This window comes from Mangifera indica, chromosome 6 (assembly GCF_011075055.1).
Source record: "Mangifera indica cultivar Alphonso chromosome 6, CATAS_Mindica_2.1, whole genome shotgun sequence".
Taxonomy (NCBI): Eukaryota; Viridiplantae; Streptophyta; class Magnoliopsida; order Sapindales; family Anacardiaceae; genus Mangifera; species Mangifera indica.
The window spans coordinates 1,935,858-1,956,128 of record NC_058142.1 but is presented as its reverse complement, the minus strand read 5'-3'; the positions used below and the strand labels follow the sequence as shown (position 1 = coordinate 1,956,128).

The 20,271-nt window shown below is 32.6% G+C and overlaps 3 protein-coding genes and 1 non-coding gene across 5 annotated transcripts; 2 read left to right on the top strand and 2 right to left on the bottom strand.

The window, feature by feature from the left end:
- Positions 1-403: 403 nt before the first annotated feature.
- Positions 404-1,385, top strand: LOC123219537. The gene is made up of 3 exons (XM_044641534.1): positions 404-623; positions 725-871; positions 964-1,385. Exons 1-3 carry the CDS (start codon positions 546-548, stop codon positions 1,231-1,233), a joined length of 495 nt encoding a protein of 164 aa, XP_044497469.1. The 5' UTR covers positions 404-545; the 3' UTR covers positions 1,234-1,385.
- A 5,330-nt stretch (positions 1,386-6,715) lies between these two features.
- LOC123218592 (probable WRKY transcription factor 65) lies at positions 6,716-8,107 on the top strand. 2 transcript variants are annotated; one of them, XM_044640087.1, is made up of 3 exons: positions 6,716-7,077; positions 7,169-7,315; positions 7,451-8,107. In XM_044640087.1, exons 1-3 carry the CDS (start codon positions 6,938-6,940, stop codon positions 7,920-7,922), a joined length of 759 nt encoding a protein of 252 aa, XP_044496022.1. In that variant the 5' UTR covers positions 6,716-6,937; the 3' UTR covers positions 7,923-8,107. The 2 variants fall into 2 exon arrangements, with proteins under 2 accessions (XP_044496022.1, XP_044496023.1); XM_044640088.1 differs by having other exon boundaries at positions 6,717-7,077; positions 7,172-7,315.
- A 3,200-nt stretch (positions 8,108-11,307) lies between these two features.
- Positions 11,308-15,502, bottom strand: LOC123219213 (ras-related protein RIC2). The gene is made up of 2 exons (XM_044641021.1): positions 15,057-15,502; positions 11,308-11,890 (listed from the first exon to the last, which is right to left on the bottom strand). The coding sequence occupies exons 1-2, from the start codon at positions 15,275-15,277 to the stop codon at positions 11,455-11,457; spliced, it is 657 nt and encodes a 218-aa protein (XP_044496956.1). The 5' UTR covers positions 15,278-15,502; the 3' UTR covers positions 11,308-11,454.
- Positions 15,503-17,331: 1,829 nt separating this feature from the next.
- TRNAG-UCC lies at positions 17,332-17,402 on the bottom strand. The gene has a single exon. It is a non-coding gene; the product is annotated as a tRNA-Gly (tRNA).
- Positions 17,403-20,271: the final 2,869 nt, after the last annotated feature.

The following is a 20,271-nucleotide window of genomic DNA, read 5'->3' as shown; positions in this document are numbered from 1 at the left end:
TGAAGAATAAAACAGAAGTGATAGTGTCAGAGCATGTGACCTACGGACACTTACAATATTGCAGATTACAGATAATGCAATACTGTAATGGGAGACAAAGTGAAACCAAACGAGAGGCCCGTGAAGCCTCTGCAAATCCAAGTCCTTTCTACATTGATTCACTGATTACACTTTCCATATTATTACTTCATTCCTTTTCCCGCATCCTCTCCCTTGCATAAATCTAACTTCTATACGACAAAACTCATAATATTTTATTATGCATTTAACAATAGTAACTTTTTCTTTCTCTTTTCCTTATTATATTTTCTGGGTTAATCTTTTTTTTCATTAAATAAGGAAAATTCCTCTTTTTCGTGCCATTAGTTTCATATAGGACAAGAAGATATAAAGAAGGTCTTGCTAGCTATTGGCAAACCAAGATCCCAAGAAATATCTACTCAACACAGTACTCCCCCATTTCCCACGCTATAAAGCCAGGCCACTCTTATCAATTCTTACTTGCCCTACTTGAAACAAGCTAGTAAAATTAAAGAAAGAGAAAGATGGTTTCCCAGCTACAAAGAAGGATTGCACTGCGCAGAAAGCTTCACATTCTGAGAATTCTCACCAACTCCAAATCTGTAATATGATCAAACGCATTCATATCATATATATTCTGATATATATCATTTATTCCTTTCTTCTCTTAATTTCCTTTTTTAAATTTGTTGTGTTTCTTCAGGTGAAAAAGAGTTCCATCATCATGGACAGTTTTCTCTACATTTACAAGTTAAAACTCAAACTGGAAGAGATCAAAAGAGAGTACTCAAACCTCATGGCTATCAAAAAGGAATACTTAAACTTAATGAAACACATTCAAGTGCCCAAGGTCAGTATCATTTCTGCCTCTCTCTTTCTCTCTGTGGCCAGTGTTTACTTCTCAAAAGTATTTAACTTTTTCCTGCAATATGAAACTCCCAGGAGGTGAAAGTGGATAAGGTTGGGGAAAAGTTTTTAGTAAGGGTGATATGCAAGAAAGAAGAGAACAGTCTGGTTTCAGTTTTAGAAGTGTTGGATGAAGTGGGAATGAATGTTCTACAGGCTAGTGTTTCATGCAACTATTTTTTCTCCATGGACGCAATTGCTGTTGCACAAAACCAACAGGCTGTGGATGTCAGGGAAGTCACTCAACTTATTCTCAAGGCCATTGAAAAGAAAGATGTTCCTTGTCTAGTTAATGACTCAAAGTAATCCATTTTGTAATTAATAATGAAGATACTTTTCTTATTATCATCCGTTTCCTAGAACCATGTACTTAATTTCTCTCTTCCATTTCTGAATGCAAAAGAATGAACGAATAGAAATGATGAGAAGGCATTCAGAAAGTTCATACCGTTTTCTTATATCATTATTTTACTAACTGATACAACTGCCATTCCTAAATCTGGAACCCAGAAAAATTACCATAAAATTTTGTGCTTTATTTCCTTTTTGCCACACACGGGCTTATTTGAGTACCTAAAGGGTAAAATAACAAAATCTTGTGAGAAAACAGTAAATAGAAGAGTGAAAGTAAGTCAAAACAACACTATGCCAATTTTTCATTTCATTCTCTTTTTATGCTGCTGCTGAGCAGCTGAGATATGACACTGTTTCAGAAAGACAAAATAATAGAAGAAAAGATGATAGAGAGATCGAGAAAAAGAGAGAATCATGTCCTATAGAGCTAGTTGGAGTTATTAAAATAGGAAAAATTGTCACGGGTCCTGCCCATCTGTTTTGTGACATGGGGTGCCCGATGATTGATCGTTCTTTTTTATTTTTTATTTTTTGTTAATTTAGGGATTTATACTAATTCATCTTTCTAACATTATATCAAAGATTTTTTCTATCAACCCATTTTGATTTTGAGTATAAAATATTATGATTTATTTTATTAAACCAAACTTTGGTAGGAAAAATAATATACTCATTAATATATTCAGTTAGCCTGAATTTTTACCCAATTAGAATGATTTTCCCTTGATTGGCATATAATTTTTAGTTAGAATGAAGACTCAAGTGAACTTAGAAAAGTACTCGGAAAGTCTAGAGGCAATGAAATCACGACAAAGATTGTCAGCCTGTCATTGTGATAATTGCATATATACAATTGCAATCGTATGAAATACTATGGATTTTGTCTCACTTTTCTGTTTAGTCTTACATCAATGCAAAACTTTCAAACATTAGAATGACGATATACTGATCAAAGCAATATATATGAAATTGGTATAAATTATGATGGAGTGGGCCAAGCCGCCAAGCTTAATGTATGAGAGATAATATTGATTGATTGGATAGGGTTTAGACTAAGTGGTTAAATAGTTATTATAAAAGTAATAGTGTCATTTTCAACAGTTTAGGTAAAGCTTCACTTTGATAGCTCTTCAATTTCAAACAATTTGGTAGTACCATGTGGACATCATCATAAAAGTCTATGACACATGGCTCTACATATTTGACAAAATGAACAAGCATATGAACAAGGCAATGTTAGTTTGAGTGACAAAAATAACCAAAAAAAAAAAAAAGATATTCATGTATAAGAGCGTATAAATTCAAGTCTCTTTTAACGATATATTAATATCAAACTCTTGACTTGTCTGGTTTAGTAGTTGTGAGATCGATCATTGGATCTGAAATTTATCATGTTTGATATGATTGGTTCGATCCTAAATATGACGATCTGGCTTGGATAGGATTCCTCATTATTGGAAAAAAGCTAATGTTACATCTCTTGCAATGAAGTTGTTCTATGTAGATCTTGAAAAGAATTATTAGTTTAATTAAGTAGATATTTATAGATAATAAACATAATTAATTCTCCCATAAGTATAAACAAAATCCTTGGCAAATCATAGATAATAATAGAACTAATTAAGTAGAATAGCAAAATGGGTTGATGGGTTGTGCTTGTGTCACAATCGATCAATTAAATCGAAAGGTTAATACATAGTTGTCACATGAATCTTTTAACAAAAAAACTATATATACTCATTTGAGTACAAAATTGGATATTCGAATAATATGACTCGATCACATATATGATGACATATTATTTAGATATTTAACAGATTATATCAACAAATTAGGGTAATTAACAAATTAGCCAAATTTTGGAAAGCTTAAGCAACTTTCCTCACCCTGTACGTTGTAACCAATATATACACTTAAATACTAAACTACCCTTGTCATCCCCTTAAGCAAAATCTTTTCATATAGGCTCTTAGCGGTCAAATTAATCTAAATTATTAAATATAAAAGAGCAAAAATCTTAAAGATAAATTGAAGTCTAGAATAGATGTCTTAATCATCTTGACCGTCTATTATTAGTTTAATCCACTGATGTTACTCACCAGTATATCAGATTAAGAAATTAATTATAGTTTTATTTTCTTTCTCATTAATTTTGGATATATTGTCTTATTTTACAATGAGCCCACTACCGTGTTAATTGCCTTATCCCAGAACGAATATTAATTATTTATAACATTTATTATTCGTTAGAAATTTCAATTGTCTTGATTTAATTTAGCAAATGGCCAAATAATATTTCACACCCAGTGCTTGTATTTTATATTATATACTCTTAATTTATTGTGTTTTGTTAAGTTTTTTCGGAGTATAATTATCATTTTTTAAACTATGAGGGGGTATATTAAATTTTTAAAATTTTCAAAAATATTTCCAAACTTTTTTCAAAATAAAAAAGAAACCCCTTAAAATTTTCATTCAAAGGACTTAAAGGATATTGATAACTGCTAGCAGTCTAATCTAGAGAGCTTAAAAGGACCTAACAATAATCTTGATGACTGCTAGGAACAGTGAACTTAATTAGCAACTGTAAACTCAATAAAAAATGAGCTAATGAGTTCAACTTTGAGGCATTAAAAATCTTAGGGCACTACCAAAGTAGTTATTTATTGAATTGGCCTAACAGTTGGTGTCGTATACTCTAAATTATCTCTTATTTTCATAAAATCATACATGAAGATAAGGGATTAAAGAAATGTCTTCTCAGCCTATAGTTGACTTGCAAAAATCAAGAGTCCAAATTCACAACTCACCATTAGGATTAACTTGTGTAGCCAGTTTCAAATCCCAAATTACACGGATCAGGACAACATGTGAATTACATTCCATTGGATTAATCAAATAATGTTTAACAAAAGAGAGATATTATACATATCTATTTTAAATATATAAATATATATATTGTTATATAATTAAGTATTATTTTATTTTTAATTTAAAATTATTTAATTTTATGATAATATACATAAATATATATTTATTTATATATTTAAAATAAACACAATTTTATTATTATTAACGAGAGTATATATCCAAACTAAACTAAGTTAAGATGTAGGGTTATGTCGTGTACGAAAAGCACATGCTGGGTGTTAATTAGGGGGGAGTTCCAAGAGATTGAGAATCAGTTGTCAAAGAGGAAGCATTGAAGAAGTTTCTGCTCCTTGAAAATGCAATAATATAGAATTATACAATAATTACAGTCAGTCATGACCCTAATTAATGTCTTGATTATATATAATTTTTTAAAATGAGAGAGCATGAAAGATGCCGTCGGTGAAGGAAAAGTCAGAGAAATTGTTTCATTATTTGAAGTCATTCATGACTGATATTAATAATAGAAAACGATCCCCAGTTGTAGAAATTTTAAATATAAATAATCACTCACATTGCTTCACGCATCAATCAACCCCAGAAAACTCAATGTTCTAAGTTAGAATAAGATTACCCAATTGGCTATTTCAAACGTTTTCCCACTAGAGAGAACTCAATTGCATTTATATATATATAATTCCTGAACAATGCAAAAATTCAGTAACTCTTGATTCTAATGTAATGATTTTTAGGGTTTATCATGATTTCTGTTGATAGGGTTTATCATGATATCTTCTAATTTATAGATTCCTTAATTTTGTTTAATCGAAATTTAAAATTCTATCTTCCTAGTTTATTGTTTAAATGGGAAGTTGAAAGGTTTCTTTCATGATTGATTACAAGTTCAATGCATCTACCATTGATGGCCAACTAAAGCATAAGTTTGTCTCTTTTTGTTTTATAAATCTTGGCTTCTGAGATTAAAGATCCTTAAAACGAGATGGGTTCAACTATTATTAATTTCTGTTTTGATCATTATTGTAGTAAGGCAGCATAATATAATCCCAATAATCACTCCTAACAAATAATTTGAGTAACAAAAAATGAGATTTTATATATAAAATAGTACAAATTCATGCCTGTGTTATCGATATATCAAAATCAAATTTTTAACTTATCTAATTCAATAGTTGTGAGGTCAGTCACTGTACCCAAGGTTTATTATATTTTGTGTGATTGATTCAAAATCAAAACAAAGATCTAACTCAAATAGATTCTTTATTAGAAAAGAGAAAAATTAATCCCAGAAACCAACAAATACCGATCGATGATATCATGGCATTGGTAAGACTAACCATTCTTCATTATAATTATCAATTTTAAATATGACTAGCAACTTTAGTCTTATCTATTTTGTCTAGAGAGATGTAATTAAATTATTTCCTAAAATTCAAGTGACGATTCAAGGAAATTTTCATGATAGCATCCCCCTAGATTAAAATTGTGACTGTGTTGTGGATTGCCGGTTGATTTGGACTCAAAGAATTAATTATCTAAGAGAGTTTGACAATCAGAAGTTCATTAATTGACTCATGATTTTCTATATTGCAAAATTATATAAAAATAAAAGAGATTAATGCAAAATTTTTGTGATTAGATACAATTAATTAAGTTCTTAGTTACTCTACTCATCTAACAAATTAGAAGAAGAAAATTTTTTCACTAAGAGATGAAAATTTTTATATGTATTTTAAGATGTAAAAAATAAAATATATATATCCAGAGACCCCATTTTTAACGGGTAAAGTTTTTCTCTAAAAGTTTTAATGTTCTAACAATTTATACTAACCCTGGAGTCTGAGATGTAAAAAATATTAGAATCCCTAGAAAACATAAATAAAATGGGACTCAAGACAAAGTAAAAGATGGTAGGGATGTGCAATCTGCCCCTTGAAGGAAGGAAAAATTAAGTTGATAGAGTGAGGAGATAATAGCTAAGCGTCATCATAATAATATAATTAGCAAGTAATTAATGAATAAAATTAGCTAACTTCGTCATATTCGAAGTGAAAGGACCTCAATAAAATTATAAATTTGATCTGGTTTTGGATTACCAAAGAGTAAGACAGATGATAAGGGCACTCCAAAATTATGATATTCATTTCATTGTCATCTACTATCCGACTTGTGGCTAAATATTTTGTATATAAAGCCAAGTGTGGTTTTGGTACAAGATCTTAATTGTATAAATTAATGGTGAAATTGTAACATAAAAAATTGGTTTGTGGGTAAATATTGTACCCAAAAGAAAAGCAATAAACATTGAAAATCTTATTATTTGTATTAAATTTGACACAAAGTTATTATATTATAAGGTCTAAAACAAAAAAGAAGTGAAATTTTATAAATAAAGGGAAGTTTACAAATGAAAAAGAAACAGAAAAGAGAAATTAAAAAAATTGAAATTGAAATTAAAAAAAAAAAGGGGGTTGTTTCAAAGATGAATAATAATAATAATTAATATAGTAAGAAATTATTAAATCACATTTGCTTGCACATCCTTTATAAACTAAGCCCTAAAATTAACTGTAATGCTGCTCTCTCTAACCTATCTGTCAACATGATGCCTCAGTTTTAAACCACCTGCTTCCTCCCTTCTTCACCTTCCCCCAATCTCTCTTCTTCTTCTTCTTCTTCCTCCTTTCTCTCTCTCTTTACCCACTTCTTCATTTTCTAACATCACAAACAAACTGAAGATATTTATCAGCAAAAGTTTTTTTTAATCATGGACGCCAAGTTCAATTCCAACAATCCCTTCATCTCTGAACAAGAGGAAGACACTACACCGGAGAGTGGCTCAGAATCTCCCCCTTCTTCTACTTTTAACGACATGAAGACAACCTCTACTTCCTCCCCCAAGAAAAGGTAATTAGCTCTACATACTCAGCTCAAGCGGTATTAATGATATTGATTAATTGTTAGGTAATAATTTATGTGAATTTGTTGTTTAATTTAGCAGGCGAGCAATTCAAAAGAGAGTTGTATCAGTTCCCATCAAGGACGTTGAGGGTTCAAGACTGAAAGGCGACAGCGCTCCGCCGTCTGATTCTTGGGCATGGCGGAAGTATGGCCAGAAACCCATCAAAGGTTCCCCTTATCCCAGGTTAGTACACAAATATTAACACAATTACCTAAACAATTAATTCTTCAACTTCAAATTAAAACCTTTGAATTAATGAAAAGTTTTACTTTTTATTAATTAATTAATTAAAGTTTGCTTTTTTACTTTTAATTTCAGAGGATACTATCGATGTAGTAGCTCAAAGGGATGCCCTGCGAGAAAACAAGTAGAGAGAAGCAGTGTAAACCCCACCATGCTAGTCATCACCTACTCTAATGAACACAACCATCCTTGGCCGTTGCCTTCTAGAAGCCACCACCACAGCCACCACAATACTAAGCATGCTAAACCGGAGCCCCAGCCCGATCCCGAACCGGAGGAGAAGTTCTCGGATCTTGCTGATGATAACAAGCTTTTATCGACTAGCGCCGACGAATTCACGTGGTTTGGCGAGATGGAAACCACCACGTCCGCCGTTTTAGAGAGTTCGATTTTCACGGAGAGGAGTGTCAGCGATTCTTCTGACATGGCGGTGTTTTTTCCCATGAAAGAAGAGGATGAGTCGTTGTTCGCCGATCTCGGCGAGTTGCCGGAGTGTTCGACAGTGTTTCGTCATAGGAATTTTGGACCGGAGGTCCAGATCTGCTGACACGTGTCTGCTGGTAAATTATTCAACGGTGTGTGTACCGTGCGCTACAAGAAAACAGGAAAAAAACAATCAGACAAATTTTTTTCTTAATTTTATCTTTTTTATTTATTAAATATATTTCTTCGCCTTGATTTCAGTGTAGTAAATGAATAAAATAAAGCCTCCGATTCCAAATTGTGTCGTGATGTCATAGCCATCCAATTCCTGTCCACATTGTTGAATTGTCTTCGTTCAACCATTCTTTTTTCCAATTACTATTTCCCACCCGTACTTTGACAGAATAGTTTTCATGTCCTTTAAATTAGAACTTTTTTTCTCATTTGTGCTGTAAATTTATTACTAAAATTCTCTTAAGTTTTTATAAAGCTAATGAGAAGCAAAAATATCTTTCATCTTTACGGAAGTTGGATAACATTTTCAATCTTGTGCACAACTTTTCGACATTGCCACCCTTACTCGTTATAAAATCTTGATTCATTAGATTTTACTTAGATATATAGTTTCTTACTTAAATTTGTCGCCAAGGATTTTCATTTTGGTTGGATCTTAATGTTTCTATTATTTTCGATATGTTTTGTTGCTTGCACAAGCCCAAATGAGCACAATTATCATTGGTTTCTCTTTCAATGTGCAACTCATATCTTTAATTTAAAAGTTATTATTTTCTAATTCGTCGACTTTCTTTTAGGGTTTTTTTATTTAATGGCTACTCCACCCAACACACAACCAAATTCAAACTATCAATTATCCAAATAAAGCAACAACCAAAACATTTGTCTAACAAATCAATAATCGAGTGTCAAAAAAAGAAAAAAAACTCCATAACCAAAATGAATATGACATGAACCACATTTCAAAAATTAGTTATTGAATTAAATAAACTAAAGTCATATAAACTACATACTAGAAGTTCATATTTTCTAATACAAGATTGAAGTCTCATATCTTGCACTTAAGATCTTAATATATCATCACGTTTCATGTAGCTCTGGCACTCACATGGGTTGGTTGTACATTAGCTCCTTGCTAGCTCCAGCGAATGCTGGATCTCATATCTTGCACTTGGGATCTTAACATATCACCACATTTTATGTAGTCCTAACGCCCATGCGGGCTAATTGTGCACTAGCTTATTGCTAGCCTGAGCGAAAACTAGATTTTATACCTTGCATTTGAAATCTTAATATACCACTATGATCCATACAGCCCCTACACTTACGTGGGTTGGTTGTGCGCTAACTCTTTGTTAGCCCCAAGTGAACATTACAATGCCAACGTTATTACCGACGTTGCACAATTGTAATTAGAAGACATGATAGTGACTTTGATACTAAATGATATGAACCTTAAGAGAAAAATAACTTAAAAGTTAGTTATTACGATTAGAGAACGTAAGGTCACATAAACTCTATATCAAAAGTTCATATTTTCTATTGTAGGATCCAAGTTTCATATATTACACTTAGAATCCTAATAAAACCTCAACAATCTACCTTTTGGGAGGCTACACATATAAGAATCGAGGAGAAATGTTAGGGCAAAACACTAAAGGCTAGGCACAGGGGTTGTGGGCAATAACAACGTCTGGTTGAACAACCAATAAACATGTTATACGATTGTTAGTGTTGAATTGTCACAATAAAAAGATGTTGCAGCTCACATCCAAATGACAATCACTAGCTCAAGCAGAAGCCTATCACTCAAACTGATAATTGCTAACTTAAGTGTCTATTATGTGTTGTTGAAATCTCGAATATAAAAGGTAGTAAGACATGATGATAGTAATTACGTATATACAAGTAGTTACAGTAAAAATATAATTTGTTTAATCAATTAAAGATGTAAATAACATTAATCCTATTATAGATGATACAAACTAAACATTACTTTTTAACTTGAAACTGATCATTAGTTAAATAAACATTTTATTTGTTGTTTCATTGAGTTATTGGTCCCTTTTTTTTAAACACTTATTAATATTATTTTTTTGATATAATTCTCTAGAATCATTCAGATTTCAGGTGTGAAAGTCTGCTCTGTTCTGATTACTTGAGTTTGAATTTGTGAAGGAACAATAATTGTAGTTGTCTGTATGATTACGTTTGAAACAAATCATCAAAAAACGTTGGCGTTCAAAGAAGAGCAGCCAGAGTGTAAAACAAAATCCTGGAAAAGATGAGTTGGCTGTTGGACAATAAATATTATTGGTGGGCGTCTGGAATCTGGATATTTTTTTTACTCAAATTTTGTCACTTTCCCAATGCCCAAACATACCAACTTGGACTGTCTGATATTTATTACACAAGATTCTAAATTCGCCCACCACACACCTCTAATATGGTCAAATGAACCCAAAACGAAAAGTCCACGTTCTTCACTGTTCCTTTTTTTAAATCCGGGGAGTGGTTGCAGAGGGAGATATTAAAGTTGAAGTTTTCTTAATATGTTCACATGGAAACTGTTGTTTATATTATAATAATCACAGCAGCAGAGAAGTTTGGTTGTCTTCTTTCTTTCTTTCTTATCCGTTATTGAATAGGGATAGATGGATTAAGATTGATGCCAGCCAGCTAAACCATCTGCCTTAACTGCTAATGAAAGCTACCTGCCAGGAGGTCTCATTGTCAGTTACCATGTATTGTTTATGAAATATAGCTTCTCCTACTGTGAATATTTAAGACGTCCATGGAGGTTGAAGGCCAACCATCCAAGAGCTTGAAGCGAAATTGAAGAAGAAATGGAACATGAACTTGCAACTACAATCCAAAACTATAATTATCAAATTGGCATATTGACTATAGTCCACCCAAACTTTGATGAAATTATAATGTTCACCTTTAAGTTTGAACAGTTTATATAGTTTGGATGAGAAATGACCATTTGGCCCATATTCGGAATGTTACTTTCAGTCGGTTTGGGGATGCCCATAATGAAAATTCTTGCATGCTTATAATAAAATACTTCTCGTCGGCATGCCCACTGCCTTGTTGAAAATAGAAAGGGAAATCATTTTGGTCTTGTAGATGTCATTTTGGGCAAATAATTAACAGCAATACTAATGTAGAAGAAGTGCCAAAGTGATGAGACAATAGATATGGTTTTGCAGAGAAATGGAAACATGTTCTAAATTCCTGAATATGATGACAGAAAGGCAACAAGTCTTCTCAATAGACATTACAAACATGCATATAAATTGCAGCTGAGAATAAGTAGCTTACTAACAAGATTTAAATCACATGACTGAATCTGAATCTGAATCTCAATATAAATCAACAATTTCTTACTGCAATTTTTTTTTTTTTTAAATCTCCATCAACACCTAATCAAAGGCAACTATAATTTGCTGCTCCTACTTAAGGTCTTATTCAGCCAAAAACAACAGTCATCTGGAAAAATTTTGAATATGATGGAAAAATAATCCATGCCTTCTCTCCTACTGCTGGCATTTTTTTCGAAAATTTTACATGATGTTCTAGAGAGAACAGATGTGGCTAAACAAAGGAGACACATCCATTCAAAATAATACAAAACTCTAGCCTGAGCAGCAGCCGGCTTTCTTCACAGCAGAAACGTCTTTACTCACATCAATTTTCTCACCTTTTGAGGGTACAGCAGATCCTGCTCCATCATCACCGGCTTCCATAGCCTTCTTGCTAACAATGCGGTAGATTTGAGTCAGAACTTCGGCAAATGCATTGTCCACATTAGTAGCCTCAAGGGCAGATGTTTCCATGAAGAAGAGAGATTCCCTTTCAGCAAAAGATTTTCCATCCTCGGTTGAGACAGCAACGAGATGGCGGAGATCTGATTTGTTACCAATGAGCATGACCACAATGTTGGGATCTGTGTGATCTCTCAGCTCCCTTAACCACCTCTCTACATTCTCAAATGTGGAGTGCCGAGTTACATCATACACCAGAAGGGCACCAACAGCTCCACGGTAGTAAGCACTGGTTATGGCACGGTACCTGTGAAGTCAAAGAGATGAGTTTACATGACAGAGATTGGCAATGAAGAAATTGACTTCAAATCTCAAAAATTGGAATCAAGGTAAACATAACAACAAAAACTAAAAACTTCATTCATAAGCAAGAGCAAATTTGTAAACCCAAATGGGTACTAAACAATCAACCCATATATCGTACTCAATCTTTTCATCATTCATGAATAAAATACTATTTAAAATACCATTATTAGTTTCTTAACTACAGCATCAATAGTTGTTGACTCATTGAGTCTAACTCAATATCAAAAAGGAGATATCGTTTCTTTGACATCCACTTCGATTTAATGCATGCAAATCAACAATTTCCATCTAGATAACAATTCCTGTCAGTTCACATACAAACAACTGCACATGATTAATACTGACACTTGACATACCATTCAGTTAACCAGATAGCATTTATATCGAAAAAAGAAAAAATTGTTAGATTACAAAACTGGTAGTAGTAAAATTTCTCTGAAGTGTCAACATGTATTTTGTCTGTAAATTTAAAGCATCAATATGCTAAAAAAACTGGTATCATAACATGCATACAAGTGAAACTCCACAAAAAAAAAAAAAAAAAAAAAAAAAAAAAAGGCATTTCTGAAAAAATAAAGGTTTACTAATTAGTAGTACAGCAATTCCAAGAAAAGTTAAAAAAGGGACCATAAGTCACAAAAGATGTAAAATACGCATAGAAATTCCTCAAGAATGTCATCTTTTTTTCCTCTAAGCACTATAATTAAAAATAATGTCATGACTTTCCATGCTACTAACTCCTCCCATGTCCAAGTCCATGTCTTTGCTTTAGAAAAAGTATAAGCTATGGTGATGGTGAAGGTGATAGAACGCATTTGGAGGGCAAAAAAAATAGGTTGCCGGAGACAGCCTAAAAGGTGGCAAATGGAGGGTTATAATTTGGGGTGCTACGGTCAGGATGGTGGCGGTATTGATATAGGCTGGTATAACAGCTGTGGGTGTAGCATCAGTCATATGATACTGAATTGAGGAATGACAGTTAGAGGTGGAATAGATCCAAAATTGCTAACAGAGGCAATTGTGGTCATTTAACTCAACACACAGGTTGTGGTAGTGCAGAAGATTACAATTGATTCTGTAGGTAACTGTAGGATTGGCGTGTTCAAAGTGATTGCAATTACAAAGGTTTACTGGGGGCAAAGATGGAACCAGGAATAATTCCACAGCTCAAGTTTTGAGGAAGAAGATGACATGTGAGCAGAATTTGAAAGAGAATTTCAAGCCTCCAAATTCCTACACCATTTCAAAAAACATTTCTACAAGCAAGCCAAGTAGAGAAGGTAAGATTTATAATTTGAAATAAATGAAAAAAAAGATGTTCTTCAGAGATGCCCAGAGTTCTGTAGAAAAAAAGGAATTTGCCAACAAGGAAAAAAAGTTAATCTCACTAAGTGTGTACAAGGTTATTATTACCCTATCTATCAATAAATTTATTCTTCAATCAAGTTAGAAGCCTCCCGAAACTTCACCATTCTTACATTGCCACATGCACTCCCACTTTTGGGGGTATTATTGGCAATTTTTTTGTTGTACATAACACAAGAATAATAAGAAGTTAAAACAGACTTTCTTGAATCAGTTTCGCATTGGACCAACAATTTCATCAGGCTCACAGGTTGCAAGTGAAAACGCCGTACAACTGTAACACAAGTTACAAGTGACAATATTTTGGACTAGAAACTCTTTCATTCATTCTATAATACTAAAATTCCCAATCTGCAATCATTCTTCTCATCCTTCAACACATTTTTCTTTTTCAGCAAAGAGCGTTAATAATGATGAATTGAAACCCAAAACAACAGAAAATTCAAGTCTTTTCTACCAATCCTCCATGGAAAAAAAGATAATTTTTTGTTAATGATGAGTTTCACAAGTAACTCTTGCAAACCAATTCTAATAAAGCCACGTATCAGGCACTTACTTCACTGATCCAAGAATATTCAGTGCGAAAATCCATTCTCTTTGATTTGCCAGAATAACCACTCTTTTACAAATGTGAGCAACAAACATTATGCAAAAATGAAGACATTAACAAAACTTATACCTACAGAGAGACTCCAAAAACCAAGAATCTAATCAAACAGAATCAAACACAAGCGACCAATTTGACTAATCGCCATCAACAAAAAAGACATGGAGCTTGAAATTGAGCATCAATCATTGGGTATTGCAACACACAACATCAAAGTTATAGATACTTAAATAAAGTGTTAATAAATCTATTTACATGAACTACTGACCACAAACTATGCAACTGCCAGTTAAATATGACTCAAGCTTCTAACCAGTATCACATAAATCATCCTCTGCACTGAGGCAAATAAATTAAAACAAATTCACACCAACTTCTACACAAATATATCCGGATCTAATTCTTACGTATAGGTTACTATAATGACAGTAATAATGCAGAGTACAACAGAGATAAGTGGCGGACCGAAAGGGGGGTCAGCTGACGCTCCTTGGCTTTGAAAATTTATCAATTTAAATACATATAGAATATCAATATAACCCATAACGTTTTACATATACACCTCTTAGATTTATCATTTCTTAATATTTTACTATTATTCATCCTTATCCCCCTAACTTATATCTCTGGATCCACAAAAGGCAAAGATCAAACAAGTCACTCAGTCAATCGAAAAATTTAACTCTGATCTGCCCAAAACTAAGAATATTACAAAAATTCTAAGTAAAGATCACAATTTAACAGCGACAAAAGCTGGACTTTTAGATCAACTAAAACCATATGCAATACTATAACCCAAACTTGAAATCTAACTCGAGATGTGCTTTTGAACCTTGGATGCCAGCAGCAGATAACATCAGATCTTCACATTTGTAATTTCACATTTTCTCCTTATGACAGTCACCTCAGCTAACCAAAAGACCCAAACTTCGAAAAGATCATAACAAGAACAACCCAGATCATAAAAAACTAAAACATGAAAAACCCAAAAGATCTAAAATTAAGCATCCTCCCTCTCAAATCGAGATCAAAAACCAAGAAAAAAGAATCAAACTTTGAAATGATAAAAGGACGGAGAATAGCCAGATCAGAAAAAGAAGAACTAGAGTGCAAACAAACAAAGCAAAGGTCTAACCTTTCCTGGCCAGCAGTATCCCAAATCTGAGCCTTGATGACCTTGCCATCAACATTCAAACTACGAGTAGCGAACTCAACACCTATGGTGGACTTAGACTCGAGACTAAACTCGTTCCTAGTGAACCTGGAGAGCAGATTAGACTTGCCCACACCAGAGTCACCAATCAACACGACCTTGAAAAGGTAATCATAGTCATCTTCAGCTCTGAAGCCAGCCATAGATGAAGAAGGAATGATTTTACAACAACAACAACTACAACAATAACAATAACAATAACAAAAGTACAATTGGTTGTGAGTAATTAAGTGAGATCTGTTTGAAAAGAAAAGAAAAGGCAAAAAGGTAAAGTAAGAAGTAGAGAAGCGTGTTGTCTTTTGACAGTTTACAGGGAAATGTTTATGCAAAGGCTGACTGGTCCAGTCAGGGTACGCTCGGCTGTATCCAAGCCAAATAATTATAGAAGTGGAGGATGTCTTTTCGGGTTATGGGATTATGAAATTACTATAATACCCACAATGTACTTGTCTTCTTTTGTGAGTTTTCTGAAAGAATGCATAAGGGTATATTTGACTTTTGATGAGGCTTTTCAAACGACATTTTAAGTGGTCCTCGGGTGATTAGGCCAATGTGAGTGATTAGAGAACAAGATCCTTGATAATAGAGGAAATTTAAGTTAATTAGGATAATTAATTAAACTAGTCAACCGGGTCAACTAAAGTTTGAGCTTGTCATTCATCGATTTAATGCAAAAATATTTAAAAAATACTTTAACCAATAATTTTGAACTAACCCTTGAGAGATAATTTGTGCAATAAAATAAAAAAAGAGAATTTATAAATTAAAAGTATATATATTCAAATATTTTCTCAATGTTGGGCTTCAGTCTTCGGCTCTTGGCCCTCCTTCTAACCAGATTCAAAATGTTTCACATTTTCGAGTTTAATTTGACTGGCAAAATGAATCCGAATTTGGCACCATTTCCAAATTACAAAACACTATTCAACCCTTTTTTCTTTATAAGCATCTAATTGACAGTAAATGCCAGGCCACCGGGAACTGCTAGTGATTGATTAATTCAACCAGCATTTTCAGAATCAAACTAGATGTGGATCTAGTGAAGGTGGCGGTACGGTCCAACCGGAGAATAGAGACAAGTTATTACACCTTTGATTCTTCTATGCATGATGTACAGAATGTGAAAATCTGCCATTGCCAACTCCGGCCAGCATTGTCAAGATTTGGTTAAGTTTCTGCAATTCGCCACCATGTCAGTCAACTCATTTATTTATACCATACACCAATAATTTTCATGCTGACAGACAACAAGCCAGCGGAATCAAATCCATAAGTTCGACACATGTAAAGCTTTTAATTAATGTACAGAATGTATATAGATAGGCTCTTCCCCACATTGTCACATTCTGTCATTATTTTGTGTCAATGTCAAACTCTGAAATCTCTTCGTCTTCTTCGCCTTCACTGCCCGAGTGTTCTTTTCATCCAAACAAGATCCAGCTAGTTTCAAAGTCTGTATCTGAGAGACTCCTCCAGAAGTTCTTTGACGCATCTGAATTTGACTTCGATTATGAGCAAAGTGGGCTGTGGTCTCCTCCTGTTAAAAGAAGAGTATTCATGAGCTCCCCGGGGAGAATATTCACTGAACAAGAAATGCTTGCAAAGCTTAAAGTTGTTATGGATTCTCGCAGCAGAAGAAGACATAAAGCCTGCTTCAATATGGTAAATTACCATAACACTTGAATTGTTTCCCTAAAGTGGGATTTCATTCAAAATCTTCTTTGGCGGACATTTTCTTGCTGTTCCATAAACTGAGAGACAAAGTTGAAGCTTCAGGTTGAAGTACAAAACAATTCTTCTCCTTGAACTGCTGCTGGGTAATGTAGATATCCATTATCTATTATATGATACATACATATTGGAAATACATATAATCATTTTCATGACTCATTCGCTTTGTTCTTTAGTCTCTTTGCAATACTTCCTTGAAGAGTGAAATCACTCTAGAAAATGTGATGAAATCGAAGACTTACTATAAACCAAGACAGTCTCAGTCGCTTTGGAACTTCGAAAACGCTTTACTATCTCCGGGATAACTGCGCCATATATGCATGGGCCTGAGTTGGGTTTCATAATGGGCATTTGGGTTGAGCTTCAAATGGGTCTAGGCCTGCAAAACCATTCATGGGCTTTAGTCGGTTGGGTCAACGCTTGCCAAAAATGTTAAATAGTTTTGAGTAGGTCTGAGTGAAAAAATTGCGTTTGCCGGGAGTCGAACCCGGGTCTATTGCTTGGAAGGCAATTATCCTAACCGTGGACTACAAACGCTTGTTTAAGCCCCTTTTTTTTACTATATTGTTAAGTTTGGCTTTACGGTGTTAATCTTTTGAGCGATTAATGATGTTAAGTCCTTCAAAAACTAGATCAATTTAAGATATTTGATTTTAATTCATCTCTGAAAATATAAATCCACACCGAAATTGATTTTAATTCTTCTCCCCCCGGTATAGATTGATTCCAACAAAAAATTTCATTGAAATAATTATAAGGCAATTCAAAATTATGTATATTTAATTTTCTGTATTTAAATAATATAGTTTTAATGTCATAATTAACCTTCTAAATGAATCTTGAAACAGTTAGCTCGAAATGGACACAAGACAGACATGCCAAAACTTGCAAGATATATGTCAATCATAATACTTATGATTGGCATAAAATAACAACGTTTCACATGGACTTGTTCAAGAAATAGAAATCAATAATGTTCTCAAGTCCAAACAAAATTTGAAGCTTAATATATATATATATATATATATATATATATATATATATATATATATATATATATATATATATATATATAATCTTATGGATAATCTTCATGCACATTGCAGTGTGTTCGTCTATTGTCTAGTATCTCTCTATGTAGTACAAACTTTAAAATATGTGATCTTTGAGTTAGCAAAACAAGTAAAATATTCAAATTTTTAAAGTGAAAATTTATATTCAAGTTTCTGTCACACTTGTAAAATTTTAATTTACATAGTAAAATAATTATGGGTTTAATTATTATATTTTGGGTTTATCAATCTAATAAATATAAATGGGTTCTCGCTAACAAAGAAAAAAAAACTTTATGACTTGTAAGTGAGACAAGGAACCTTTCGGCAAGACCAAGGGATAATTGCTGTCGCAAGAAAGACCCTCTGCAGATGACATGAATGAAGAATTCACGGCCTTTTTTCCCGCTGTCTGTCGACCTTTCTCTTCTATTTCCGTTTTAATCGTGTTGGCAAGTCCTTCTTTTGCGTTTTGTCAAGTCAAGATTGCCCACCAGTTTTGTATTGTTTTCATTTATCGATCAACTGGAAGGAGTCTTCGTTAAAAATGGCATTGTGTTAAACAAATAACGCTAATCTCAACATACATTGAGATGCATACTAAAAATGAAATATTTTGATTTGATTCTCATAAAGCCGTGATCCAAATGCAGATAACTACTATTAATTAGGCAGAGAATTATCACTTAATAATTTAAATGCTCTGATTGATCCTACAAAAATTGAGCAGTGTCTCAAAAAGGTAATATCAGACCACTGTATAATCACAGTGACATCGGCTGTTAAAAAAAGGAACTTGTCAAGTGGGGATGGCAATTCGGCTACCCAGAGCGGTCCCTTTTCAATTATAAGAACAAGGACAAAAACGTTAAAACCTTTATAATTGGAGATAGAATAGAGACATTGATAAATATATTCCGATTTATTCTCTTTTCTATAGTTAGTAAATACAAGAACGAGAAAAAATAATATGTGAATTATATGGGTATATAATATAGTTAATAATAAAAAATATGTTTGTAAAAAGAAATACCTCTAAAATTCGCATATAGAAAAAGTATAAAACATCTATATACAGATTTAATATGAAACATTATCAATAATAATTTTTTAAAAATATGATAATATCATAATAATATTAATGTTTTTCAATAATCTCCTATTGAAAATTAATATAATAATTTAAATATAAAGTATTAATTAACTATTAAATTTAATATAACATAATATATAATTAAATTTTTTTGTATAATAAATAACGTACCTGTCAGTTAAAAAAATAAATTAATCAGTTTAAATTTCAAACTTCAAATTAGAGTGAATCTTTGTACAGGTCACAAAGGAGAAAAACACAAAATTATGTGTGAAAATTAAGAAAGAAACATTGTTAGATTTTCTTTAAATGGTAATGGCATTTTCATAAATAATTGAAAATATAATGGACAATTTTATACTTTAAATTTAACCAAAAATTTAAAAAAAAAAAGACAAATGTAAAATATGACATATAATTCGTGTTTAATACAAGAAAGACATAAAATATATGTTTAATATGTTTTGAGTTTAAAAATTCTTTTGATATGTTTAATATGTGAATAATAGAGGAATATGAATAATACCTAAATAATACACATATTTACTAACTAGGCTCTCTCCACACGTTTAAATATTAAATTACCCTTTAAAGTTTTGATAGGAATGGGAAGAGGAGAGGAATATTCGTGCAAGGACAAAGAGAGTAGAGAAAAAATTTTCCTTGTGAAAAGAGAACGAGAACTAGATTTTCCGTTATCCCTGTATAGACAATACGAGGATGGAAAAAAGTTTTTCATACAAGAATAAAGTTCTATTGAGAAACTTATTTTTATTATTCACAAAATGTGCGCACAATAGGTTTATGAACCCTAATGTTGTATATTGTGTTGTCACAGTAAACCCAATGCCATGGGTAAATGAGATTCATAAATGATAACGATATCAAATTGGTATCAGAATATGAGTGGTTAAAATGGTGTATAAGGTTTGCACGTGGTGATGTTTTTCCTATTTTCACCACAATCAGTGGAATAAAACCATGAAGAAAATAGTAACTTAGAGGAGGCAAAAGGGTCCTACGTTCCATCTACGTTGTTGGTGGTCTGTGGAGTGGGATAAGACATTCTGATAAGGCCAAACGACGGTTTCCTTGACAATTTCCCACCCAAGGTTTAATGAAAGGACCATTTTCCATAATTAACTTTCAAAAATTTAAATACTTGTCCATTTACGGTTATGAATAGGGGTAAAATTATCATTTCATAAAAAATAAAAAATAATGTATTTTTCCCTAAGTTTATAAATTTGATTTTCTCCCA

Coding starts and splice junctions, on each gene's coding strand:
- LOC123219213 (XM_044641021.1), bottom strand. CDS start 15,277: ATGGCTGGCTTCAGAGCTGAAGATGACTATGATTACCTTTTCAAGGTC. Junction 11,891..15,056: donor GATACTGCTGGCCAGGAAAG/GTTAGACCTTTG, acceptor TTGACTTCACAG/GTACCGTGCCATAACCAGTG.
- LOC123218592 (XM_044640087.1), top strand. CDS start 6,938: ATGGACGCCAAGTTCAATTCCAACAATCCCTTCATCTCTGAACAAGAG. Junction 7,078..7,168: donor ACTTCCTCCCCCAAGAAAAG/GTAATTAGCTCT, acceptor TGTTTAATTTAG/CAGGCGAGCAATTCAAAAGA. Junction 7,316..7,450: donor AAAGGTTCCCCTTATCCCAG/GTTAGTACACAA, acceptor TTTTAATTTCAG/AGGATACTATCGATGTAGTA.
- LOC123219537 (XM_044641534.1), top strand. CDS start 546: ATGGTTTCCCAGCTACAAAGAAGGATTGCACTGCGCAGAAAGCTTCAC. Junction 624..724: donor TTCTCACCAACTCCAAATCT/GTAATATGATCA, acceptor GTGTTTCTTCAG/GTGAAAAAGAGTTCCATCAT. Junction 872..963: donor AACACATTCAAGTGCCCAAG/GTCAGTATCATT, acceptor TGAAACTCCCAG/GAGGTGAAAGTGGATAAGGT.